Here is a 27,833-nt window from a genome sequence, read left to right on the forward strand (position 1 = left end):
CCTATGCCATAACCGTGGCTTGGCATTAAACACCCGTGTCTCCCACAAATTGAGAACAGAAGCATCAAAGTAATGTATTATTTATGTCATACGGCAAGGTATTGCAGAGTTGTTTAATTTATAACTGAAACGGAGCGTCTGATATTATTAATGAGCTGTCAGTCTTTGGATTCACTTAAGGTAAACATTTTTTCCTGTTCTTCCCCTTCGAGTGGAATTAAAATATTATCAAAACGGATGCTTAGCTAGTATGACCGTTACTTAGGCCTACAAATATAACGTATATAGTTAAAGCATTCCAAAGTCAGTGACTCGTACATTAGCAAACGTTAGCTAAAATCTTAATATTACTACCAGCGTCTAACCCTGGGAAGAGTAGATTTGTATAAAAGTTTTTTTTCTTCAGAATTATAAGTTAGTGTTCTACAATTCCATTTACCAGTACTAGTTACAGTAGGACAAGAATGCTCACTTAAGAACATTCCAATCACAATCTTATGATCCTGCATCTTAAATGGTTAATGCCAAGGTTTAACGTTAAATAACGTTAGTTAGCTAGCTAATTCTACAACATTCGTTTTCTCCACGGAGTCGTGTTTTTCTTCTGTCGAGCAGTTATCCTAGCTAAGCATTAGCCAGCAAAACGGACGTTGGTTTCTTTTAAGGAATTGTTAACTCGTTTGCTAGCTAGCTAGCTAGCATTAAACACGCGGACAAAATTTAATCAACACAAAACACTGACCAATGGTTCGCTGTAGAACTGTAGAACATTAAACAAACTTTTACTTATATAGGGCAATACTTACGGCTAAGTTACCTAGTCTAGCCATTCAAAGAGTTGTTCCAGAACAGTCATATGCTCTGACAGGGACATCTTGAATATGTAAATATACCAAACCATTTCGTGTTTTCTTAAAAATAAATTAACCATTGCATTCGACAATTACATAAATGTCCCATTTTAAACCAAACAACGTCTAGAATTAAGACTTTACAGCCTTTAATAAAACATGAAATGCATTTGCTAAGTTACTGCTATCATGAATGTTGTCGAACTTGGGCTAAGTTGAATTGAAAATGTTAGTTAGCGAGGTTTCGTTTCAAACTTATTTGAATGAAACAAGTGGTTTCATACGATAGCATTCCAGTTGATGCCAAGCAAGAAAGAGCCCCATGCACTCAAGCCAAATAAACTGCCAACATTAGAGTAGTGTTACATCCAAAAAAGCTAAAAAGGCTCAGGTACCATTTGCTAGGTCAACCAATAGCTGTCGATTTTGAAGCTGGACCAGCATAATAAAGAAAATTATCACAGTTAGCAAGCTAATTATGCTACTGTAGCTAGCTATAGTTTATAGCATAGTAATGTGAAAGCCTATTTGGAAGCCAAACAATCATGTCAAAACAGTCCAAATAATACGTTAGCAGGTCGAAATACGCGCTAGCTAGTCAACACATAGCCAGTGGTAGCAACCGCACAAACCTCTCACTGGTGTAGCGAAACAGACACACTTGTTCTTCGAAATTAATAACAATACTAAAAGGAACGGCCAGCCAGCTCGCTAAAGCAGTAACTATTCTGCAAGACCGTTCTGAAAATTGCCCAGGACCCCCAAACCCAAACCTGATACCTTATCGGAGTCGAGGTCGGGGTCGGCCTGGCACAGACGGTACAAGAAGGATTTCGGATCTCGGCACAATGTTTGTCGTGTAGTCAAGAAGTAGGTGCCCCCCACGTTCAAGCGGACCCACTTGGATGCCCCGAAGCCGGACGTTTGAGTTCTTTCTCCAGGAGAATGGACGGAACACCTCCGACAGCCGGAGCCGCTGATATCGGAGCTATTCTCTGCCATCCCGCTTCTCCACTCTCTAGTACAGGAACTGAGCTTGTTGCCAGGAAGTGTCCCTGTTTAATATCGCTCCCTCCTACAAGCAACAGCATTGCCACTCCTTTTTCCCTTGGTCCCTACTCGAACATTAGCTAAGTTAGTAGCTAATGCTACGGTGCTCTGCCCTGTTTTTGCATCCCTTCTGTCACTGTGTTATCCAGAACAGATAGCTTCATGAGTGCTTATGTTGTGTTCTGACAATCTGGATTCAGTCGTTGCTTACATTAACATTATAGCATTGCATTTACTCTAGCTAATTAAATGAAGATATGACAGCGATAAGTTACATATTTATATTTTGAAATAGGCAAACCTAAAAACGAGAAAGCAGTGCGAAATCAAGAAATGTATGGCCCTGAACTGACTGAATAGATGTAATAATGTGATGATGATGATACATTTTGGTAGATGTAGGTTTACACAGGCTACATTCCAAAAGTGCTCAGAAACATCTCAGGTATGTTAATTATTGTTGTTATCAATTGTGTGTTACTGTACAAACGTTTCCGCATCGAAAACTGATCGCTCACGAATTACAGAATAATACTCAAACTAGGCCTTCTGCATATGCAATGAACTAGCGAACTGCAATAAATGGAGCACACGCAAAAATGTCTAATAAAATGTCTGTCAGTCAAAAGGGGGGAAGGGACAAGAGATTTGAGTGGTACAGTCGTGTACCTCATGATATTATTATATTTATATTGATCTCATATTATTCACAATGCTACACAATGCTTTCCCATTTTAGCTGTTAGCATTTTAGCTGTTCGTATTCATTTTTCATCACCCTTATCAGTGAATTGCCTATAAATCTATTTATCATGTAAATACATATGGCCTGCCGAAGTATTTGAACACATTTGTAATACAGTGGCGTGAGAAAAGTATATGCCCCCTTCCTGATGATCTCTGATTACTTGTGAACTGCTTGTTTCAGGTCTTACCACAGCATCTCTATTGGGTTCAAGACAGTACTTTGACTAGTCCACTCCAAACTTGAGTTTTGTTTCTTTTCAGCCATTCAGATGTGAATTTGCTTTTGTGTTTTGAATCATTGTCTTGCTCCAGAACCCAGTTAGACTTCAGCTCAGGGACAGATGACGGGACATTCTCCTTTTTCTGGTACAGAGCAGAATTCATGGTTCCATTCAGTAATGGCAAGTTGCCCAGGTCCCAAGGCAGCAAAGCATCACACTACCACTGCTATGTTTGACTGTTAGTATTGAAATGCTGTATTTGCTTTATGCCAGATATAATAGGACCAGTGTCATCCAAAATTCCACTTTGGATCCATAGAATATTATCCCAAAAAACGAGGGGATCATCCAGGGGCTCATTTGCAAATGTGTAGATGAACATTGATGGTTCTCTTGGTTTGCAGTAGTTTCCACCTGGTCCTGTGAATCCCATTTTTGCCCTGTCTCTTTCTTATCATGGAGTCATGAACACTGACCTTAGCTGAGGCTAAGTAATCTTATTGAACATTATAATGCTGGGGTAATTTGTGGCCCTTGCTAATTTTAACTGGAGTTAAATGATTATAGGGCTCATATAGTTCCAACATTACAGAGCAATTTAACATGCAATACAGTGCTCCGTTTTTCAGGATGAATCCTAGACATGATTTGGAATATATGCTCACTTTTCAGCAACTTAAATGTACAATGTGGCAATTGAAACCAATGAGCTTGAATTATTGTGCAGCTATCCAATGTTATGGTAGTGTCAGTTCGTCAGCTGTATATTTTGAAACCCAAATTTAAGGACTGTAAACACAGGCAGAGGGTGAGTCAACATGTCAGTGACCTTTTTTCAGTGATAGGAAGGGATTTACTATGGTCTTGTAGCAATGTTTTAACACAGAAATCTTACCTATTGTACCTCGGAGTAAAAAGTCTTAAATTAATATTAATTTATTTAATGCTGGTTTTCCAATGTGTGTAGCGTACAGTCAATAGCATACTGTAAATAAATGCTACCAAATTCTTCAGATGCCCTTCTTGCCGTGTTGGCATATGCCAAGTTTACTGTCATTCACCACACCCGCCCTTAGAGGGCAATGTTCATCCAGATGAATTTCCTTTAATGTTCCCTTATTTAATGCAAAAATGCACGACAGATACTGGGTGTGCAATAGTACAAATTCAAATGTTTCACTATGTTCATAATGAAACATTTTCTCTAAATTCAACATTAGAAAATCCAATACAAACCCAAACACGTTAAATACTGATGTGTATATAAAAAAAGAGACGGACACAGGGTATTATTGTATGCCTAAAACCCTACATGCTTTTATTACAGGACTACCAAGCATTACGTGGAAAATTCATCATTCAACAACTATACCTAGCGCACAAATAATGGGAAAGAGAAGAAACAGATTCATTAAATTATGAGAAATATGATTAAATCACTGACCAAATAGAAAATGTATATAATATAGTAAGAAAAAAAGCTGTAAAATATCATAGTTTACAATAATTATTCACATTCAAAGGCTTTACATCTCAATACATACACAACATGGCCCCTGAACATGACTTCAATCCAAATATGATTCATATATTAGAATTTAAATAACACAGAATGAACTAGAGGCTAAACGATAGCCAGCAAATAACCTTATACAAGAATAAAAATACAAAAAGTGTGTGTCCTAATATCATTGCATTACTTGCTTTAGATTTCAATAATACGTCATCTGTACATCACAGTTCTAGTCGGTTACGAACCAGGTAGAGTATTAAATACACAATGTAACCGACTGCCGCCAACTTGATAAAAAACCTAAAATAAAAATGTCCTAGCAAGAAAAAAAATAAACACTTCCTGTAGTACTTGCTTATTTTGAAGGTAGATACAGCAATTTAAACAGCTATTTAGCCCAAATAGCATATTGCTGACACCCAAACACATTGATTAAACAATAGTCTGAGGCTGCTCCTATACACAGTCACTCATGGCAGACGGACTCATCTGTAAGAACATGGCTATAGCCAATCCATTAAGGACCTCTCGCAGTGCGTCATCAAATAAGAGGAAAAAAATTAAATTAAATTAAACCAAATTGAAATATGGGCTAGGTCAGATGTTGGGAGACCCAAATTTGTGGACATTTGTGCCTTTGTAGACTGGGCGTGAACTGTACAGGTCAAAAACATCATCATCTAAAAGTGGCAAGGTGTCAAGCTGCACTTCTACAGAAGAGGTCTGCTGAGATTGCTTCCTAGTAATAGTAGTAATAATTCTGTTGAACAGTACACTTCTATACTAGAGCTGTTCTACACGTGGTGGACAGCATATGATTTAATTCTTGGACAGACTAAACTCAACATTAACATGCTGTCCAAAACAAAAACAAAAAAAGTTTGATTATAAACTGCAGTTAAAAATGCCAGGTACTGGCAAAGTACAGCTAAATCTTTTACGTATATGATCTATGGTTGTCAACTCAGTCAAAATACCCATCTTAACTTTCGTCAACCACTCTCAGCAACAGATCTGTGATGCCCCTGTCTCTTTTGAAAAACACAAAGGGCTAAATTACAGGATTTGAAATTTTCAACTGGCCATGCAGGGAGACTACGTAAGTATTATGGTGAACAAAATTACAAGCAAGTTACATGTTTTTTTTTTCCACTTGCGTTTTTTGTTTGTGTTTTTATAGCATTAATGACAGAAAATTGTCAGTCTACCCAGAACCCCTACTTAAGCACAGACACCTATGCTAAATGTAAGTACCACTGTAAACCTGTGATCATTTCTAAAAACAAAATGAAGTGAGCCATCACCGACTGGACTGCAAGCTGCTGATACTGAAAAAAGCCAGAAAAGAGGAAGGGAAATAACACAGGAAAACATACTGTATGCTTGTTTCTGTTTACAGCTCCCTGACAGCTGTGATTACAAAGTGAGAAGTCACAGGAATAAAGTCCCCTACCCCCCCCCCCCCCCTCAACCAGGACTGTGCTCTACATTTTCTGGGTGCGTGTACGCGTGGAGCTCTACTTTAATCAAAAAAAAAAAAAAAAAAAAAAAAGCAGTTGACACACAAGGCTGCTTCTTTTCATTTTTCTCTCGCAGCTTTCGGGAGACGGGAGAGCAGAAATGCACGGCAGCCGAATCTTCGTTCGCACTTGACGTTACGCATCTGAAGCTTCAATAGCACAGAGAACAAGCAAAGCAACCCTGAATACCACTTATGTCTGTTTTTGTCCTATTTTTGTCCTTTTTTTTTTATTTCAGAAGGAAAACAAAGTGAAGAAGCCAGCCTTAAAAGAGGTGTTAAAACCGTGGTGCTGATGGGCACTAGGGCAGATGGCTCTGTACTGACGAGCCTCAGACGCGGGAGGGAGGTCTGACCGCAGCGAGAGCCAGCCGGCCCTGCCGGGCGCCGAGCCTACATGCCAGTGTTTTGGTGCTTGTGGTAAATCTTCCTCCACACTTCTTGAATCTTCTTGCACCACTTGTCAGCGTTCCCACTAGGGTCCATTAGATAATACGTCCTGTTGGGCTGCAGGGAGGAAAATAAATAATATAAGTACACGGCGGCCTGTAGCGTAGTGGTTACGGTGCATGACTGGGACCCGCAAGGTCGCTGGTTCGATCCCCGGTGTAACCACAATAAGATCTGCACAGCCGTTGGGCCCTTGAGCTAGGCCCTTAACCCTGCATTGCTCCAGGGGAGGATTGTCCCCTGCTTAGTCTAAAATGAACTGTATGTCACTCTGGAGAAGAGCGTCTGCCAAATGCCATTAATGTAATGTAATGTTCAAAATCTTAAGTCTCTCTTTCAAGAACCACTCACTTCCTGCGGTCTAAGTATTGTCATAGCGCTAGGGGAAGCCTTCTGCACACAGGGACGCATGCGTTTTGTACTTCCTTTAATTAAAATTACTGTAGTTTTCATACGCACTACTGCCCTTCATCCCCAACTGTATCTGGTTATAAATTACCGTGTGAACAAAGAAAGTCTTGAAGTTTTTAGCCTCTGGCCTCAGCTCCGGGGACCAGGGGATCTCCCCTTTCAGGACCTTGTTGACTGGGTCCACGTAGTAAAGGTGGGGTCCCTCGGTCAGGAGCAGCTGACGACGGCGAGCAAACAGTCCCTGTCATAGACAAAACCAAATGGAACTTAAATAAAGCAGCTAAATGGCAAGCGTAGACCGGAGACGTTCTATACAATGCTGTCTTCTATGCAATTTTATATGATGGACAGCAGAGGGAGCTATGCTGGGCTTCAATAAAACAGGACACGAAAATCTGCAAGAACTCGGAATAGTCTCACTCATACCTATTACAAAGAACCATGCCAAATTTGAGAATTGAATTTAGCTTCATGAATTAGTTTAAATTTAACCCTAGACTATACTTCCACGTACCTTCCGTTTGTCCACTGGCCCCATCTTGAGTATTAAATTATTTTCTACGAATTGGTGCCTGTGTAAAATCAATGGAACACATTACACAAACATTAAAAAGAAAGAAAATGAATAAAATACAAGAATAAAATGCACAGTAGTGTTAAGAAACATGCAAATTCTGAAAAACAAATCAAGAACGTGATAGAAATGTGTCAAAAGCTTAATATCCAGAAATGAGATGTTGCATTAAACAGCAGTTTTAAGAATATACTTTTGAAGTGTAAAATGGATGGAAGAAACATGGCTCGCTAGAGTATTCAAGCAATGTGTAAATGAACCTCAGAGCAAACAAGTTGCAAATGGGAACAATAACTACTGGCTATTATGTCAACATTAGGGAGCGAGACAAAGATGGCGACCAGTCAAACTCTTCTGCCGCAAGCTGCACAGAAGGGTTTCCTTCGGATGGATGTACCAGGGGTTTCCACTGGTCTGCTTCTCCAGCAGCAGCTGTTTCTCCACGCTGGAGAACTGCAGATCCAGCTCGAAGGAGTTGTTGTCCAGGTCGTGGATGTACTGCTCGATGTTGCTGCTGGATCTCTGTGGAGGGGTGGACTCTTGTACAGACAGGGAGTGTGAGGAGCTGGACTGGGCCACCTGCATGCTGCTGAACTGGCTGAGGAGGTCATCGTACTGCAGGGGAACAAGAGCACATAGACCATAGATCTCCTTAAAGCAGGGCTGACCAACCCTCTTCCTGGAGATCTACCATTATGGAGGCTCTTTCTCCAATCCTAATTTGCCACACTTGAGTCTACAATTTAGCAGCTCGACAAGAACTCTAGCTGTGGAATGAGGTGTGTTTTGTTAGAGTTGGAGTGACAAAAACCTACAGGATGGAAGATCTCCAGGAACAGGCTTGAGCAGCTCTAGTTTCTAATAATAATAAAAATATTGGATGAACCAGGCCTTCACACCATAGACTTGAAATTATTTATGTAGTGGTCAGGAACAATCACCAAACACAGTCAAAACGAATACGTGGCTAAAAACCTCTAGCTACTAAATAGATGAACATAAGCTGAAAGACGAGATTCTAATTATAAATGTTGCAAAATTACACAACAGCTAAAACTAGAGCTAAGCTGACTGTGTCGCTCGGCAGAGCTGCAAGGTACAGTCATAACTGAAAGGGAACTGATATTTTTGAAAAGAACTGCTTGACCGAAGCATGACATGTTGCGCTTTGCTGTGTGGCGACACAACCTTGTTTTCACATCATTGCGAAACAACCCGAAGGGCCGCCGGAGCCATTGTTTGGGTTTGAAGCGAGGACAAGCATGCTCACGTTTCCATAGCAGTCCTCGTCGTCCTCAGACATGGCGGGCAGGTAAGGGGTGAGTTTGGGGGGTGTCTGCAGGGGGAGGTTCTCCCAAGAGATGGTCTCAAAGAAAGGGTGGGCCCTCAGGGGGTCGTACCCACCCATCTCCTCACAGCCTATCCGTTTGGACGGGTCCAAGGACTGAAAGAAAGACAAAGGCAACATGGTCCCAGTGTACACGCTCCAGGGCAGATGGACAGAAAGACGCTATTTACGCAACAACGTTACACCACAAACCAAAACAAACAGAGGCAGTTGTTTTTACTAAAAAATAATTTTGTAAATAAAAATAAAAAAGAGCTGTAACAGGTCACCCGATATGGATGTATGTATGCTCAAATTAAAGCTGACAAGTCTGCTCTTCAACCTCATATTATTCATCGTTTCATTTCGAATCTGTGCCGGAGCACAGAGCCAAAACAACAAAAATTGTGTCACTATCCAAATACTAACACACTACACTGTAGTTAAGGTGCATTTTTTCACTTCCCTTTTAAACACAGAAAATGGCTTACCAAAAGCTGTGTGACAAGATCCTTTGCTTTGGGGAAGAATTTCTCTGGGAACTCATATTCCAGCTTTATTATCTTCTGGAATATTAGGTACTCATTCCTGTTTACAGAAACAGAAAATATAATCAACATCAAAACATGTACAACATATTTTTATATCTTTACGTGCAATCTCTTTGTTGTGCCTGTGATGTAGAAATTTTCAAGTCTCAAACATCTCTCAAGAAAAGAATCAGCTTTAGAACACCCATGGGAAAAAAACAAAAACCTATGACCGTTTTAAAATGTTGAACTAAACAAGAAGGTGTGAATTCGTTCCTCATTCTGTTCCAACATTTATCTTTCTATTCAAATGTGTATGAAATGTATGACTCACCTGTGTGAGGAACTAAATAAACGGAGCCACTACCAAACCATCACATTGGCCCTACATATTTCCCTCGTCGATTTTATTTACATTGTGAATGCAAATTCCTAGCCATTATTAAATATAAATTTACATCCCATATTTTACAATTTGTAAGTGCAAATGTCCTCCATCAATTCCAGGCCAAGATGCAAGTCCAATTCCTCCCTTACTGCAGTTACCCAGCTATGTGGTCATTGCACTGGAGGAACAAATGTCATGTGCAGAGGGAACACTGCCATATACCACAGAACTGAAATATGGGAGGGCATTGGGCAGTCCGTTTCAGTGCATAACAGCACAACATCTAATGACACACAACGCACTGAGAGGCACATGCGTGCTGTATAATGATCTCCTCTGAACTGTGTTCACAGGCACTACGTGGGATTTGTCAGTTGTAGCTTAACCATAAAAACAGCTTGACCGTCTGACTGGGGTTGCTTTGGCTCTCCGGGTACTCTTTGCACAAACAAGTTACAAACACAGTCATTGCTTCCTGTTATTTTAATGTGTTTTTGACAAGTTCTTTTTCTCAAAATAACAGTCAGGGCAAAGTACCGCAGTAATGAATTTGTACTTACCCTGCTCTAAATGGTGGTAAGCCCGCCACCAACTGGTAGATAATACAACCTAAGGCCCAGAGGTCAGAGCTACAAAAACACAAAGCAAGACAGAAATGGATGAAAGGGATTTGCTGAGGAAATGCATACATATCCATACAAGACACCCTGTAAGGTTGGGATGCTGAGGTGGAGTCAGTACAGTCAATATATCCTGGAATTACCTTTTGCAGGCAGACTTCTCTGTCAGCAGTTCAGGTGAAACGTACTGTGCGGTTCCTACAAACGAGTTTGCTCTTGCTGCAAAGACAACAATGTGATTATAATCGGACACTCTCAATGGAAGCACGGTCCCATCTTCTCTCAAGATATAGAGAATATCAGAAGGCAAGAGCCAGAATGAAGGAGAGCAGACAAAAACAATGAGCTTGCCACAGCTTGTCAAGAAAAGGAAAGGCTGTGTGCAGAATTCGACTATTCTCCAGGTCTAGGACTAGATACGAATCTTTAAAGGGCAAGCAGCCTACTGCTGCAGGCCCATGGGCTGTATTATGATGACAGGGTGATGGACAAACATGAGCAAAACAGGACAGCAAAAAGGTACATTAACACAGAAGCTACAGATAAGGCCTTACCTTGCTTTCTATCAGAAGGTAGCTGTTTTGCTGTTCCGAAATCTGATATCTGGATGTGCATGTCCTCGCTCAATAATATATTCTCCGGTTTAAGGTCCCTGAAAAGAAAGACATTTTTTAAAAATCTACTAAATGTGGAAAAACATTTATAGTTCAGGATGGAACTTCAAATGTTAGGATGATTCTGGAGTCTCACCTGTGAATTATCCCCTTTGCATGCAGATATTCAAGTGCGGAAACTATTTCAGCCGAGTAGAATCTAGTACACGTTTCATCAAAAGAACCTATTTTGCGAATGTATTTTAGCAGCTCTCCATTTTTAGCATAGCTAAGGCCAAAATCTGAGACATAGCCGTTAAGGGAAAACAAAGGACAACACAAAGTACTAAACGCACAACAACCAATTACAGTAATCATGTTTGTATTGTTGCTACAATGCCCTGTACAGAAATGTCAGATTTACACAGTGAAAGGATACACAGCTTCTCGTCATCTTGAAATGTGAAGTAGAGTTTGACGAAGAACGGGTGATCTAGGATGGACATAACATCTCTTTCTCTTTTCACATATTGCGCTTTGTTCTCCTTCATGATATGCCGTTTTTCCAGGATTTTAACTGAAAGGAAATTGATACATATATTTCATGCGTTTTTTTATGGATCAGAATAGCCATGAATATAATTGAAACAAATGTTATATTCCAAATTCATATTTTCCCCCCACAGGGAGGGAAGACAAATGAAATTCAACAATGCAGCCTACCTCTACATTTAGAAATATTTTGCACTTACTTGCATATTCCCTTCCCGTTGACTGTTCTTTTGCCAGTACAACCTATTAAATATTAGAAATAGGGTAGTCATATATACAGTCCAAGCCATCAAACAAATATGCAATTAGTTATGAAAACAAACATTTAAACAATAAAAACTGAATTAAGAAAAGCATTTAGAGACAAGACTTTAATTTTGAGGGGAATAGCCCAAGTCACACCACTTGACGGGCTTACAATTCAATTAAAATGGCAAATGATTAGCCTAAGATTGGCTAATACTATATTGACACAACAAAACATACATTGGAGCACTCAATTTCGACTATCAGCAAATAAATAATATCACTTATAAGATATTCTCCTCCCATGCATTATGCCTGCACACTTTCTTGTTCGGAGCTAATGAATACTATGGGAGAGGTGAAGCTTTGCTTAAGAAGAGGAGGCCCTTGTGGTTAGAATGACGAGTGATTTTTTGTCTTCATTCCATTCTGTGTTACTATTGCCATTTCTATTTTGCAACTTACATTCAAATAAAATATGCGCATTCTGTATATGATTAGAGTGTGGTTGCTCTCTGCACTTTTAGGAATAGGAGAATGCTGTTTGCAAGAATAGAAATCACATTTCACATTGTATCGGCCACACACAGCCCTGGTCTAAAAACACATCATTTTCCAGTATTCCACACCTTAACAGAGTACAAGCATGTTAAAACGTAAGCATCTTATTGCTGACAGCCAATGCTAGTTTTGCTTCCAATGTTGTCCGACGTGAATTCCATCAATATCATGACACGATCTCAGGGGGTCAAATGGTAAGCAAATACTCAAAAAAATTAAAATATAACGGAGGAAAAAGTCACTTTGGATGAAGAACCCTGACTACTCACTGTTGAGAAGGAACCTTCTCCTAGAATTTTCCCAAATCGGAAGTCCTCCGGCTTCTTCTTGCGTGGCTGTATGGATTGTTGTCGAGGTTCGGCGCTCTTGTCGGCAGACTTGGGAGAGGCCCTGGGCTCGGTGGTGGGGCCCTCCATGCTGGGACAGTGGCCGCTACTTGCGCCCGGGACAGCAAGTGGCGAGCTGGAGTCTGGATGATTTACTACCATTGATGGATGTGGACAGGAGCAGATGACAACACTGGATTGAATGGGAACAGCATCATACTGCAGAGACAAAGAGAAAATGTGGGTGGATTAAATACACCACACTGATAAAGACCTGAGAATGAGGACGAACGCAACTGGCAAAAAAACAACCAGGAATTGATTAAAAAGGAGCCCCGCTTCAGTAAGGAGAGAGACTGAACGTGCCTTGCGTTACTCCAGGTTGGTCACTCAAGTGTTACTCCAGCGAGATTAAATAGAAACAAAGACAGAACAGGCTTGAGCAACAAAACTCACATTCATAAACTTCTTAGATGTCGTCATCAAAATTTGCCATGTCCTCTGGCAAATTCCTTGCTTCACATAATGAAGGCTTGTAGCGTCATGTTGCTTTCTTAAAAATAGGAGCCCATTTTCTGCAGTGCTGGGTTTATATCGTTACGACCCAATTACTGATTTAGAGAAAAAACAAAAAAAATACTGAGGAAAGAAAGCCCAAACGTATCACATAAAAATTAAACTGACAGGTTCAGCATCCAGCTTTACTAGGCATTGTGGGACTGGTACTTTCCAGACACCTGTTGCAGAAGGCACTGCTCCGTCAACAGGATAGCAAAACACTGCCAACCACAGAAACCGTCCGGGTCTGCCCCTTTGCAAACAAACTCATCCGTGTGAAAACAGCTTTCACAAAAGACAACACAACATTGTCTGGCTGTTTAGTTTAAAACACGCTGACTACCAACAATGGGCCTAACTGCGTATAACAACATCAATGAAGTCACTCTTTCGCTTGTTGGAAAGGGACTGGGAGCATTTTATTTACAATGAAGTAAGCTCATTTTCTGTGTGAAAAGTAGATCTCACCGCATTTTTTAAGAATCCCAATTGAATGAAATAACAGTAAAAATTTGAAGATGTCAGTTTAATACAACATCAGTGTCTAACAGAAGTACAGATTAATTCTGGAGCACTGCAGATGTAACGCTCTTCCTTCAGATTGATCAGAGAATGTGAGAATGTGCGATTTCATCAGGCGATTCTCAGCAGTAAGTGCATGGCAATTGGTGTTTTAATGGAAAATGCAAAACTCCAAAGAACAAGATACTTGGTAAACAAACCCATCCATTTTCACTGTTATACAGCTAATCAAAAAGTTAACTTGCAGGACAATCAGTTGTAAACAAGCTACAATTATACAGAGTGCAAACTTTAAAATTGTTACTTAACTTCAGAAATTCTAATTTAACCAACTCAGTGTCTCAACCACTACTATACTTACTCGGCCTAGTACACAGGCATAGGGATAATGTGCACTGAGCTTATTGGGAACAGGATGAAAAGCGCGTCTGTGTTAAACGTCCAGACGTGACCATCATGCGGTGGAGATGATCAATGTGCAAGAAAGAGCTTACATATTGTAAATGGGGAGGAACCACTGAGAATGGGGGGGAGCAGGTCTGAACATTCCAGGACTGCATGAACAGAAATCAGATGCTTTGAGCAAAGGATGGCCTCTTCTGCTCCTGGGCTGGATGCTGCTGCGATGAGTCATGCTCTATACCCCAGCCAGATATCATTATTAATCTCGTAGATATGCTCTACATTTCCTCAAACGTATACTCCCCCTTCAAAAAAACAAAACAATATAGAAAAAAATAAAATACATTTGTCCTGCCGGCCAGCCATTTTTGCACTAGGCTAAATCAGTGGTGCCATGGTAACAGGAATAATACGACTGCTAAAACCAGACAGAATGATTTTATGTCTGCCAAGAAAATGCTAATTTTCAAAATACAGGCTGACTGCTACAGTAGTCGCTGTACAAAACAGATATTCATCCTGCGCAGTATTTTACCAAAGTATTTAGTATTTACAAAATACAAAAACCAAATAATTTCTTGACTTATTAAATACAAGTGTGCTGAACAAATTAATTGATGAGTGGTAACACTGAAAAGATTTCTCCCTAGTACTGCTATACATTAGTATAGAAGATCCTGCAGGCTTCTTCTGGCTGGTATGGTTTCTGGGGTTCTCTGAGTGAGAGCTTTTAGCTGATGCTGAACTGTACACAGCCTCATTTCATATGTGATGTGATGCAGATTCAGTAATTCATACATTTCTACAGGTGAAATATGTGAAGCATAATGAATCTTGTTTAAGGGTAAGTTTACTAAAGTGCGAGACTTGGAATCACTTTAGTTGCTAGTTCCCTGAAAACAAGGATGCTCAAGTTATTTTCACTGTCTATTCTGCACAGGCAAGGTAACGAAACGAAAGACAGGATTTTAATAAGCAGAGAAAGCCCCAAAAAAGGAAAAAAAAAAAAATCACAGGGTTCGATGAAAACATGTAGGATATTCCTTTTTACAAGAAACATCCCACATAGAAAATAAAAGGCCATGCGGGGTGAACACCTGCATGAGGCTTGAGTCATAACACACTGCTGAAGAGTGCCCAACAGTGCAAAGCACTCACACCCACATTTTCCCTCCCCACCTATTCTGTCCTCCTTAACACTTGCAATCCGCTAGTTGAGCCACATGGCTCCAGGGGTGTACCCACATGTACCCCTGGAGTGGTTCAGAAGAGTGGTTCAGAAAAGAGGCAGGAGCTGTTCCGCTGACTGAAACCGGCCCTCAATGCACAAACTTATGGGCAATTTCATGCAATACACATTTGGACCGAATCTTCACAGACTTTAAAGAGATTTTGCATGATGATTTAGCCTTAAGAAAGAATACACTGGATCTTTTATGTATGCATTATGTTCACCCAAAAATGAACGGTAAGAGAGCTATGAGTGATTATAATCATACAAAAAATATTTTACAATGGGATTTAACCAAAGTTAGGCTATAATGTCAACACCAACTCCAGAAAATATGGTCTTGGATATTTGAGTCATTGCCGAGATGATATTGCCATTTCCTGGTTTTCCACACCCCCATTTGCTTCCTTGATAGAAGAAACTACATTAACTCCCTTGTATTTCGTATATGAGCTGTGTTTTGTGTTATATATGAAAAATAAATAAATAAAAAAAAGTTTAAAAAATAAAAAAATAAAAAATAAAATCCATTCACTCGCTCACTATTCCCAACGGCCTCACATACACACACGGACCAATCGGAACACTCAATACAGAAACAATACAACAACCCCCAATGATTCCCACTATTAAAGGCTGCGTACCCTCATTTACAATCGTCCAGAGAACCAAATCCATAATAGATTTTAATTCCAAAAACATTTCAAAGGCAGACAAACATCAATAATAGAATCTAAAATTGGTTTAATCCAAACTGTCCTTTTTTTTAAATCTGGGAATTTTTTGGGGGAAATCACATAACAGACGATGCGTCTTGTGCATACTGTACAATTCTACAGCGCAATGGCACAATTAAGATGGACGCCGCGTGACCAAGGGGGGATAACATTCCGCAGTTCTGTTTCACAGAATACTTAAAGGTACAATAGGTAAGAATTTTGTGTTAAAATATTTTTACAAGACCATTATCCTTTCCGATCATTGAAAAAGGCTCACTGACATTACATTACATTACATTATTGGCATTTGGCAGACGTCTTATCCAGAGCGACGTAGTGCATACCCATAACCAGGGATAAGTTCGCTGAAAGACCATAGAGGGAAGTACAATTTCAACTGCTACCTGTACAACAAAGATAATTTTTTTATTTTTTTTTTATTTTTTTGAACAAAGAAACAAACAAACAGAGCAAAAGTGACCAAAGTTACCTATCCAAACACTGCTTACCTAGCCAACTAAAAATACCGATACACAAAGCAAGACACAGAGACAACAATTAAGGTTCACAGGGAGGTAGGGAGGGATGGGGAGAGGTGCTGCTTGAAAGGTGTGTCTTCAGCCTGCGCTTGAAGGTGGGGAGAGATTCTACAGTTCTGACCTCAACGGGGAGTTCGTTCCACCACCGTGGAGCCAGAACAGACAGTAGTCATGAGCGTGAGGTGGAGGTTCGGAGAGGGGGAGGTGCCAAGCGGCCTGTGGAGGCTGAACGAAGAGGTCTGGCAGGGGTGTAGGGTCTGATGATTTTTTGTAGATAAGCTGGGGAAGACCCCTTAACTGCTTGGAAGTCTAGCACCAATGTTTTGAATTTGATGCGAGCCATGACAGGCAGCCAGTGGAGGGAAGTAAGCAGGGGGGTGACGTGTGAGTATTTGGGAAGGTTGAAGACCAGACGAGCTGCTGCATTCTGGATAAGTTGGAGGGGTCTGATGGCGGACGCTGGGAGGCCAGCCAAGAGGGAATTGCAGTAGTACAGGCGGGACAGAACCATCGCTTGGACCAGGAGCTGGGTCGAGTAGGGGGTGAGAAAGTATGTCCGTATGTTGTATAGGAAGAACCTGCAAGACCGGGTCACCGCCGCAATGTTCTCGGAAAGGGACAGTCTGCTGTCCATCACCACGCCGAGGTTCCTTGCACTGGGTGATGGCGTGAGTGTGGTATCCCCGAGGGAAATGGAGAGATCCAGATGAGGAGAGGTATTAGCAGGGCCTGGGTTGAGCCTGGGTTGAGCTTTAGATGGTGGTTGTCCATCCAGCTCTGGATGTCCCTCAGGCAAGCAGAGATACGGGCTGAAACCTGCGTATCAGACGGAGGAAACGAGACGAAGAGTTGGGTATCGTCCGCGTAGCAGTGGTAGGATAGCCCATGCGCAGTGGGAGCGAGTGTAAAGAGAAAAAAGAAGCGGGCCTAGGACTGAGCCCTGGGGAACTCCTGTGGCGAGGGGCCGAGGTGTCGATACCGAACCAGCCCAGGCAACCTGGAAGGAGCGACCAGAGAGGTAGGACTCAATCCAGTCCAGGGCTGTGCCACAGATGCCCGTTTCTGACAGGGCAGACAGGAGGATGGAGTGATCCACAGTGTCGAAGGCAGCTGAGAGATCTAAAAGAATGAGGACAGAGGAGAGGGAGGCTGCTCGTGCGGCATGGAGTGACTCACTGGCGGAGAGGAGCGCAGTCTCTGTCGAGTGGCCCGATCTGAAGCCAGACTGATGGGGGTCTAGCAGGTTGTTGTTAGAAAAGAAAGAAGAAAGTTGAGTAGAAGCGGCTCGTTCTATAGTTTTAGAAAGGAAAGGAAGAAGAGATACCGGGCGGTAGTTCTGGATGATGGAGGGATCCAGAGAAGGCTTTTTTAGCAGCGGAGTGATGTGGGCCCTCTTGGAGGATGCCGGAAAACAGCCGGAAGACAGGGAGGAGTTGACAAGGGAGGTGACAAATGGGAGAATGTCAGGTGTGATAGTTTGGAGAAGAGAAGAGGGGATAGGGTCAAGGGCACAGGTTGTAGGGCGGTGGGAGAGCAGGAGTTGAGAAACATCAGAGTCTGTAAGGGGGGAGAAAGTGGAAAAGGAAGGGATGGGCCTAGAGGGGGGGGAAGGGCGCAGTGAGGGGGGCGGTGGTTGTAAAGGATCTGCGGATGACTGTGACCTTCTCATCGAAGAAATCAGCAAAGTCATCAGCAGCGAAGGAGGACTGAGGAGGAGGAGGAGGCGGTGCGTTGAGGAGAGAGGAGAAAATAGAGAAAAGTATCCGGGGGTTAGAAGTGGAGTTCTGAATTTGTGTTTGATAGTATTTTGCTTTGGCAGCAGTGACAGCGGAAGAGAATGCCGCCAGGAGAGACTGGTAAGTCGTGGGGTCTGAAGCGTCTCTGGATTTCCCCCACTTCCACTCCGGAGGCTGGCCCTGGAGGTACGGAGGGTGTCAGATATCCAAGGGGACGGGGGGGGATGTGCGAGGCGGCTTTGAGACAGGGGGACAGAGAGAGTCAAAGGCGGAGGAGAGAGATGAAAGGAGGGTGGCAGATGCAGAGTCAGCGGGGAGTTTGGAGAAGGATTTGAGAGGGGGGAGTGAGGCGGTGACAGTGGTGGCAAAGGAAGAAGGTGAGAGGGAGCGGATGTTACGGCGGGCTGAGGAAGGGTAGGTGGGAGGAGGGGGAGGAAGAGGGAGGGAGAATGAGATGAAGTGGTGATCAGATGTATGCAGAGGAGTAACCGTGAAATCAGAGCATGAGCAGTTCCTCACAAAGACAAGGTCTAGGATATTGCCTGCCTTGTGGGTTGGAGGAGAGTGTTGCAGGGAGAGGCCGAAGGAGTGGAGTAGCGGTAGGAAGGCAGCAGCCTGGGAGGCTTCAAGGTGGATGTTGAAGTCTCCAAGGAGAATCAGCGGGGTGACATCCTCAGGGAAGGAGCTGAGAAGGGTGTCTAGCTCATCAAGGAAGCTTCCCAGGGGCCCTGGAGGGCGATAGATAACTGCAATAAAAAGGTTAGTAGGGTAGGATACTGCAACAGAATGGAATACAAAAGTGGATATGGACAGGTCAGAGAGGGGGAGAACAGAGAATTTCCACGAGGGGGAAATTAAAAGACCAGTACCACCGCCACGGCCAGAAGGCCGGGGAGTGTGCGAGAAGGAGAAGGAGGATGAGAGGGCAGCGGGAGTGGCGGTGTTGTCAGGTGTGATCCAGGTCTCAGTTAGGGCAAGGAATTGTAGGGACTGGAGGGAGGCATACGCAGGGATGAAGTCAGCCTTTCGAGTGGCAGACTAGCAGTTCCATAGTCCCCCTCTGACAGCAAAGTCCTTACAGGGGGTCAGCGGGGGGTAGCTGAGGTTGGAGGGGTTCCGACGCCGCGGAGGCGGGGGAGAGAACGGGGGAGAGAGCACACTGGGATGGGGTGAAACATAACATAACAAACTGGGACGGAGCGACACTGGCGTCGCTCTGAAGACGATGATAAAATTACACTTTACCGCGTCTAGTGGACGGTCCGCAACGATACCACACACCTGGTTACAATGATGCACTAATGACGAAGGACTACTTCCGCGAGACTAATATACGCTGGCGTCGCTCTGAAGACGCCTATTTAAAGCACCTACAAATTGCTCACAAGCAGTATCAAATCAGCGCTAATCTCCTGACAAACTCCCGACAAACTCAGCAATTTCAAACAAACGTTCAATCACTCTACAGGTATGCAACCAGTATGAGTGATTAACAGCAATACAACAGCAATACAACAAACAGACTGGCTCAAGCCCTAACCTTAGATTGTTCAAATTAGCAACGATAAAATTACACTTTACCGCGTCTAGTGGACGGTCCGCAACGATACCACACACCTGGTTACAATGATGCACATGTTTACTCACCCTCTGCCTGTATTTATAGTCATACATTCTGGTTCCAAAATATGCAGTTCACGGACCGACACACACAAAACATTGTATCGCTGTACAATAATTCAAGCTCATTGGTTGAATTGTATATATATTTACATATACAGCCAATGGCGTCTATATAAGTATACGTATATATAAGTAAAAATATTACATCTACCCGAGTCCAGTCACATTCCCTGTTGGTCCTCCACATTCTTCTTTGCTGGTGCATCAGCTGTAGCTTTGCAGATGAAGTGATGATGAAAATGAACTGCCTGGCCCACTCTAGCGACCTCGGTTCGGAACAGTGAGTCAAAGTTAGGCTGCAGCCTACATGACAAAGATTATTTAGGCTACAACACCTACCCCATTATTTCTTCGCACATAAAATCAATCACTCAGCATATATTCACTGAAATTGGCCTAGTGATGAAGATGTTGAAGATCCGTGGGATTAATTATTGCGACTAATATAAAATCTTGGTCTGAGTTTAAGTTATTTAGGCAACAACACAATAAATACAATACCCTACTCCTTCCGTGGCTTTTTTCTAAATAGTATGTGTTTAAAAAATAAAAAATAAAAAAAACTTGACTCACTGAAGAAATGCAGACAATTTGTGTCACTTTCAGGAGTGAATGTGTAGGGTAGGCTATGCAATTCAGCAACATAATGGCTGACGTATTGAAGCCAATTGCGTGAATAGTGCTGTTGAAAGTAATTTCGCACATTTACTGAAATGGGCCTAGTAACAAAAATTTTAGATTGGTGGGATTAATTATTGTGACTAATACTATTTTTTTATTCAAAATACAGTGGTATCATGTTCCAGTTTATTCTCCTATGTTTGAGAGAGACCTTTGCCGGCCTGTTGCCGTAAGAAATAATAGTTTGTTGCTGGAGATCAGATACCATTTCTTCAAGCCGACAGCAAGCCTTAACATTATGCTGTTGAACTCCTCATTTGGGCGTCCAGTCACAAAATGTCCAAAGCTCTCCTCAATATTAGTAACACTATGTACCTAGTTATGAAGAAAAACATGCCCTCGTTGTCCTCCAGAGGTTCTTTTTTCATTACTTTTGTAATATTTTTGTCGGATGTCGGCTAGTGCCAGCACAGGGGTAGTAGGTTGGTGTCGACCACCAGTCGCGGTCTTTCTAAAAGTGGAGCCATTCGACACAATGAATGCAATACCCTCCTCCTTCCATGACTTTTCCTAAATAGTACATGCGTTTAAAAAATACTTGACTCACTGAAGAAATGCAGACGTGTGTCATTTCGAGGAACAAACATAGGCTAACGAACAGAACACGGAACCACTTCCGTTTTATAGTAGTTATTCTCCTGAGGGATGTGGTTTATGAATATGGTTGCGTAAATAATCTATAGCACATCATGTGGCGTTTTATTCAGCGAAAATAACTGATGGAGCATTACATCAAGTGTGTGATTCTTTCATAGTTTCTGCTCTTTTTAAGTCGGCACCTTGAGCTATTGTTTTTGTTTTGACCATGATGTGGTCACGTCCTTGCTTCAGCCTCAGTGATCAGTAATGGTCAGTAACTTACAGCCTTAAAATTTACTTAATTTACAAACAGCGAACTTAGCTCAGGCTGTATCTCACCTTACCTAACATTCTGTTTGGGTTTAGGGAATTGTCTCACAGCATGTTTGTAGTCACGGATAGTCTAGCCAACTACCAACTTAGGTTTAAAACAGGAGCTAAAATATAAACCTAGCTAATCGTTCTCAAAGACACACTACTGAAACAATGGTGTCCGTCCGAATTAATAGGCTAACTAGGTAGAATGCATCTTTTCGTTTAAAATGACGGGATGATTTCACAGGACTGCTGACAACACTAACTCAAACTATGATTAGCTGCTGTACAGTCATTCATGGACAACAAGCTGACAATGCATTATCAATCTGCTAAAATGCGTAACGTAAACCGTGTTATGAACACCAAGTTAGTTCACTATGTTCCGAACTTTCAAGACAAATAAATAAAAATGGTAATGATGATCCACCGTCACATTGTTGCGGGGAAGCTGTTGCTAATGAGAGACTACGAGCCGGGTAAGTTACGGCTCAGCCTGCATAACAGAGCGAACAGCTAGGTGTTCGGACCAAACACAGGGACGCTGTGCAATTATTTGTCGTTTTCTCTATTGACATTGGTCCAGTTCACATCAGTGTTTAGCGTTTGGCACAGTCAATAAGCAACCATAATCATAAACCACATTCCTCAGAAGAAAAACATTGTATGGACGTTAACTTCTGGTGGAAGCTGGCGCTTCCCCGTGTTCTGCTCGGAACACAGTAAGTTCACGTTGTGCTTATACAAATAACCCACAGTACCCCTGCAAATTCCGCTTCTGTCCCTTAATTAGTCTAGCCATTAATAAAAACGCAATACTTTAGGACTGAGAATGGAGCATATGATTTTCTAATCTTTGTGATTGGTTGTTATGGGTGCTATATTGTATGTAGCCTATGAAATGTGCTATATAAAGGTGCTATATAAATAAAATGTATAATTATAATTTTAAAACGCTGTCTTTCAAGTGTTACACCTCCCACTTAAAACGTATGCTTACAATACGCAGCTCGTTGACACCCCCAGACATATGTCCGGCCCCCAATCTCTCCAGACCCTCCAAAAGGTTGGCCAGTGTTTACACCAAGGTCACTTCTAGGTGAGGAACTGTGACAACCGCTCAAAAATGGCTGATTTCACAAAACCACTTCTGTCAGACACACATACTTTAAAAACTCCAAAACGGATTGGCCAATCCCGACAAGTGATACCTCACTTTGTAGCACTGATCTTCTAGTTTTACAGAAAAAAAAGAAAAAAAGAAAATGAGACCTGGACTAAGATATGCCATTTACCGCGTTGCGTCACAAATTTCTAGCCAAATTAAAGTCACTAGGAAAACAAGGCAGTTTGCGGTAATAAAACTACAGAGGGCACCATAAACAGTTCTTACCATAAACCTCAATATAAAGCCTTTGAACAGATGAAAACAAGAGGCGATTATTGAAAGGGCCCATCAGAGACCTGACACCTGTTCCTCAGGGATGCTTGCAACCATCACTTGGACTGTATAAACAGGAGTACTCCAGGGCCTGTGTGCTGGAAAGTACTTCCACAAGGTCAGCCCTGTGAACACTGCAGGCACACTGAAACAAACTATTCTTTTGAATGGATTAGATCGTTGTACTTTCCCGTTCTAACATGTCTTACAGAGAATACCAGTCTCTCAGAATTTGACTAGAACATACTCACCTGTCTAGCGGCAGCCATGTTGTAAATGTCAGTCAGAAAGCCAGAGAGGGCCTGCACACCTTGGAAGAGTTTTTTTTGCAGGTGCAGCTTTTTTTTTTTAGGTTAAACTTTTGAAAAAGTAAGGAAAAAGCGCAACACTGCTACTTTAAATGTCAGTCAGACCTTGTGGAACACAGTCCATTTATAAATGGAGTGAAAGGGCACTGAAACGTGGTTTGAAATGACTAGCAAACGTACAGCTGGGAAGGGGGGGGGGGGGGAACAGTTTTGACGATTCTTTCTCTGTCCCCTACAACACAGCTGCAGTCCAATCAAATCAATTAGTAGGAAGGAAAAACAAAAACAAGACTGCAGCAATCTCATGGAATTACACCTCCACAAAGAAACTTGGGACTGCACCTTTGTGTGGAATGTAGCAAGTACTGCACGCTGCCCTCAAAACAAATTTTGGAAAACAATAACAAGCTGAGAGTCAAGTCAGCTTGCTGTGCATATGTTTGGTCGCACAAACAAAGAACCAATTACAAGCTATAAATAATTTACTCAAGCCAATACACAAGCTATACCAGTTTACATTGTGTAGAACCGATATAAATTAACAACTGCTTCCGCTTTAAAATACAACAGTGCTTAGTCTCAACTAAGACTTCACTGGCATTTAAGAAAGAACACCAAGCTCAATTAACATCTCATCTGTCTAAAAGGTTTCAGTTTTATGCTCCTGGAAAACATAGTGCAGAGGGTGACAGCGCACTCAGTGACACCCTCTGTCCCTGTGCAGTGGGGCCTGGAAATCGCATACACTGCCCTCCCCTGACCCAAATATAGCCTCTGGGAAGCCGTGGTGACTTGAGCTGAAACGGAAACGAAGATGAGTTGGTCGCGAGCCAGTGGTGTCAGGCAACTGAAGAGCAGTATCAAAGCCAAGCGGCTGGAAGTGCAACCCGGCCGTTCGGAATTCCACACTGCTCAGCAGAGCCCTGCCACCCAGCACCCAGCACTGCCAGCCTCTCTGCTCCATGCTAACCCTGTTCTTACCCTGCCACCCAGCAGTGCTAGCCTCTCTGCTCCATGCTAACGCTAATCTCTTCTTGCTACCCAGCAGTGCTAGCCTCTCTGCTCCATGCTAACCCTGTTCTTACCCTGCTACCCAGCAGTGCTAGCCTCTCTGCTCCATGCTAACCCTGTTCATACCCTGCCAACCAGCAGTGCTAGCCTCTCTGTTCCATGCTAACGCTAATCTCTTCTTGCCACCCAGCACTGCTAGGCTCTCTGCTCCATGCTAACCCTGTTCTTACCCTGCCACCCAGCACTGCTAGCCTCTCTGCTCCATACTAACGCTGTTCTTACTCTGCCACCCAGGACTGCTAGCCTCGCTTCTTCATGGTAACCCTGTCCTTTCTCCAGAATCAGAAAGAGCAGGGTGCCAACTTCTGCTGTGGCCAGATAGCCCTGGGTCACCACAGCCACTCCCTGTCAAGACCAGTTCAGTTAACACACGCTTTGAAACATTTGCCTATCAAAATATTACCTACAAACCTAACAAAACCCCCTGAAAAAAACAATCAGTGACTGCAGTGTTTTTGAGTCCACATACATGTGCTAGTGACATTTTGTATTAATTTGCGTAATATGAACAATATAGACAAAACAAAACATGTGCCAGAGACCTCACGTCATGGGTGATTCAGAGACAACACTATCAAAAGCACGGTCCCACCTTTACTGTGCTCTCCCTGTTTAGCAGGGTATGACAACACAGTGAGGGTGTGGTGCTGTGAGCTCTGATGCTGAAGCTCAAAGGATTGAACATGCTAAGTGGTGCAATGTGTAAATGTAGCAGACTTGTTAGCAAGCCCTGAAATGACTGGCTACCGGAAAGATAAATAATTCTAATGTATAATCTTTCATGCATTCAATTACTCATCAGAGATTAGTGACTATTACATGTGGCTTGTTTGCTAGCTATTGCAATGTTGTGAAGCAAAGTGCACAGCCAGTCTGTAATTTACCCAACAAACTAACTGAGCAGTACCTAATATGAGTAGCTAGCTAGCTGACAGAACATGGCAGTTCACACCCTTATCTCTGGTTCATCATCAGAGCCTTAGTCAACAGCCGTTCCAGATTAAACATGAACTACATGAAAAGATTCTCAGCCGCATCCCAACAGCAGCTGACAAGACTCCAACAATGCAAGGGGTTAATTTTGTTGTCATTGAATCAATCGGACTAAAAAGAGCAGCTACTCTGATCACCTTAAATAAGTGTATGTGGATTCTGTGTATTCTGGGTTCAGGCGTTCAGAACAATTCTTAAAAAACTCAAAAACAAATGGATGCTTAACCACATACCAAGATATGTAGGCCTACAAGTTTAATGTTCCTGTAATTCTGAAATGTTTTGGCACTTTCAGTAAGTAAATTTGCAATATACAATGTAAATGTAAATAACCACATTATAAGGATCCACGTGTTTGCTGAACATCCGTGGCATTTCTTCACATAGAATATCAGCAGGGGTCTGCTCACAGGTTTCATTACTTATCTACAACACTACCCAGCAAGCATGTTCCTCAGATACACACCCAGAGAAATAGTGACACTTATTTGGATCACAAATCTTTCTTGAACTTTTTTTTGTCATGAATGTAAAATACCAGCTGTTCCAGTTCATTCACCAAACAAGAGCCTGACACTGGTAAGAAGGAGCATTTGGTTTAGGACCATTCATAAATGCATACGGATACTATCCTAACATTAATTGTTTTAGCTAAGCTAGAATGCTCAATTAGCCATTTGGCATCTGAGGCATATGTAACCTATGTGGTTATTCATATTTACCGCATGGGAAGAAGAGTAGGCCAACTACACACATATCAAGAATATAACATATCAGGCACCTGTTGAATGTGCTCTAGAAGTGGTTAACTGGGAGGAGATTTCTGGAGAGGGAGTCTTCTTCAAGCACTTCTCAATGTAACCAATGTCATCCTTCTCATGGTTCTGTACAGTTCAAATCTCTTTTGGGTGTGTGTGACATGCAATGGATGCCCTGGGAATTAAATCTGTCCTGTGACTTCATTTCTGATTTCTAGGTTATACAGATTACAATATTAAAATGTGAAATGTTTTAATGGGACATAATGGGTAGAATATGATACCCAATAACATAGAGATAGTAGAGGGCCGAAGAACTAAACCATTTTATTTGCACAAACCACATACGGCTGGCATAACTACAATATATTCCTTGAGTTTGATCGTTAAACCTCGATACACAGTTAACAATACTTCCTGAGACGGACCATTTTAACTAGTCTTGTATGTCTGGGATCAAGACAAGTGCGGTTAGCCAGCATTGAGCTATGTTAGCTTTCTCGCACATTTCATTTTTTCAGCTAAACTTGAGTTGGGTTTCAGGCACGCACCCGGTCACCACACATTTAACTTAGCTAACAAGTAAAATGTCGATGTTAATTTAGTAACACGGTTAAAGCTATCAAGTCAACGTAACATCACAAACAATTCACTAACATTAGCTAACGTCACATGAATCGCTATTACGAACTGCCAATAATAAGATAGACCTGGTTAGCTAGTCGTCTAGCTAGGATAGTTGATACAATGTATGATCAATACCTAGTTAGCCTATTTACGACCTACGAAAATCGTTAGTCATCCAACGTTAATCAGACAGATTCATTTTGTCACTCAAACTACGGACACCTATCTAGCAAAATTAGCTTGCGAAAAATGCTCGCTAAAATATTGTATTCCAGAATTTTCCGATTCACAACAGCTAACGTTAGCTAGCTACTAAGCTAGCAAGCAAGCCAACACACCCCAAGGGCGATCCACATAGCAGCTCGCGTTTGGCCTTTCAATTCAACCGAGTATTTGGTTGTTCTTATCAAACGTTTTCCTCGAACTCCAGTTCAGTAGCTAGCTACTATGTTGATGCAGTATTATTTCGCTATTTAGCAGCCATTCGGCAGATAGCTAGACGGTTAGCCATTATTATCGGATAATATGTTTGTGTTCTCTTTTTAACGAAAACATGGACATGTAGTAAGCAAACTAACTACCACCATGCTCACTTTGCGTAAAACCAGTTAGCTAGCTAGCTAACTCAGAAGCTAGGATAAGACAGCTTAGCCAAATGTTTAAAGAAGCTAGCTAACGTTAGTTAATTAAGTTAGCTAATTGGCTATCTAACCAACGCTAATATTGCATTAGTCGTATAAAATGGATAAGTTTATTTAAAGACTGACACAATATCAGCGGGAGGTAGACAGTTGTCTGATATGTACTGGCTAGCGCTAGCAAGTTTACAGAAGTTAGCTAGTCAGCTAGCTTGCGCTACATAGCTAAAATCAAGTGATCTCCAGCTTGCTAGCTAGCTTACGTTAGCTAAGAAGTCCTTCTCGGGCACTCAGCTTAAAACGAGGGCCTAGCGTACATTTCTTCTAAAAACTGCAAAATGATCTTTCTGTTTGAATAATGGCTTCGAATTAACAGTCGGGGAAAGGTCACAATACTCACAATTTGACTAGTGGTTCTTGCCATGGAAGTTTTCCACCAGTATTTATTTGGATTTAATAATTACAGAGCCTCCAGTAATGGCTGCCTCTGCGCCTTCATTTTCCAGCTGTGACGTCACTCCACAACAATGTTACCGCAACCGACTAGAGTGGA

At 42.0% G+C, this 27,833-nt stretch overlaps 2 protein-coding genes across 5 annotated transcripts in view; both read right to left on the minus strand.

Annotated features, from left to right (window-relative positions):
- Positions 1-1,902, minus strand: part of kctd5a (potassium channel tetramerization domain containing 5a) — a 32,984-nt gene extending 31,082 nt beyond the window's left edge. The window contains exon 1 of one of the 2 annotated variants that reach the window (XM_061232320.1): positions 1,632-1,902. In XM_061232320.1, coding sequence (XP_061088304.1) covers positions 1,632-1,853 — 222 coding nt within the window. In that variant the 5' untranslated portion in view covers positions 1,854-1,902. The remainder of the gene's footprint in view (positions 1-1,631) is intronic. The other variant, XM_061232321.1, reaches the window with a different exon arrangement.
- Positions 1,903-5,916: 4,014 nt separating this feature from the next.
- Positions 5,917-27,833, minus strand: LOC133121860 (3-phosphoinositide-dependent protein kinase 1-like). Of its 3 annotated transcripts, XM_061231372.1 has the most exons (15): positions 27,681-27,798; positions 20,021-20,135; positions 12,423-12,698; positions 11,547-11,589; positions 11,234-11,371; positions 10,952-11,096; positions 10,756-10,853; positions 10,345-10,420; positions 10,142-10,210; positions 9,155-9,251; positions 8,607-8,780; positions 7,734-7,951; positions 7,277-7,334; positions 6,851-7,003; positions 5,917-6,408 (listed from the first exon to the last, which is right to left on the minus strand). In XM_061231372.1, the coding sequence occupies exons 2-15, from the start codon at positions 20,072-20,074 to the stop codon at positions 6,295-6,297; spliced, it is 1,713 nt and encodes a 570-aa protein (XP_061087356.1). In that variant the 5' UTR covers positions 20,075-20,135; positions 27,681-27,798; the 3' UTR covers positions 5,917-6,294. The 3 variants fall into 3 exon arrangements, with proteins under 3 accessions (XP_061087356.1, XP_061087359.1, XP_061087358.1); XM_061231375.1 differs by lacking the exon at positions 20,021-20,135 and having other exon boundaries at positions 27,681-27,833; XM_061231374.1 differs by lacking the exons at positions 20,021-20,135; positions 27,681-27,798 and adding an exon at positions 12,936-13,399.

This window comes from Conger conger, chromosome 2, assembly GCF_963514075.1.
Source record: "Conger conger chromosome 2, fConCon1.1, whole genome shotgun sequence".
Lineage (NCBI taxonomy): Eukaryota > Metazoa > Chordata > Actinopteri > Anguilliformes > Congridae > Conger > Conger conger.

What these genes read in the sequence shown, in the direction of transcription:
- LOC133121860 (XM_061231372.1), bottom strand. Translation starts at nt 20,074, where the DNA reads ATGCACCAGCAAAGAAGAATGTGGAGGACCAACAGGGAATGTGACTGG. An exon ending in GAGAAGGTTCCTTCTCAACA is followed by an intron (nt 11,590 to 12,422) that starts GTGAGTAGTCAG and finishes AATATTTAATAG; the next exon opens with GTTGTACTGGCAAAAGAACA. An exon ending in GCAAAGGGGATAATTCACAG is followed by an intron (nt 10,854 to 10,951) that starts GTGAGACTCCAG and finishes CTTTCTTTTCAG; the next exon opens with GGACCTTAAACCGGAGAATA.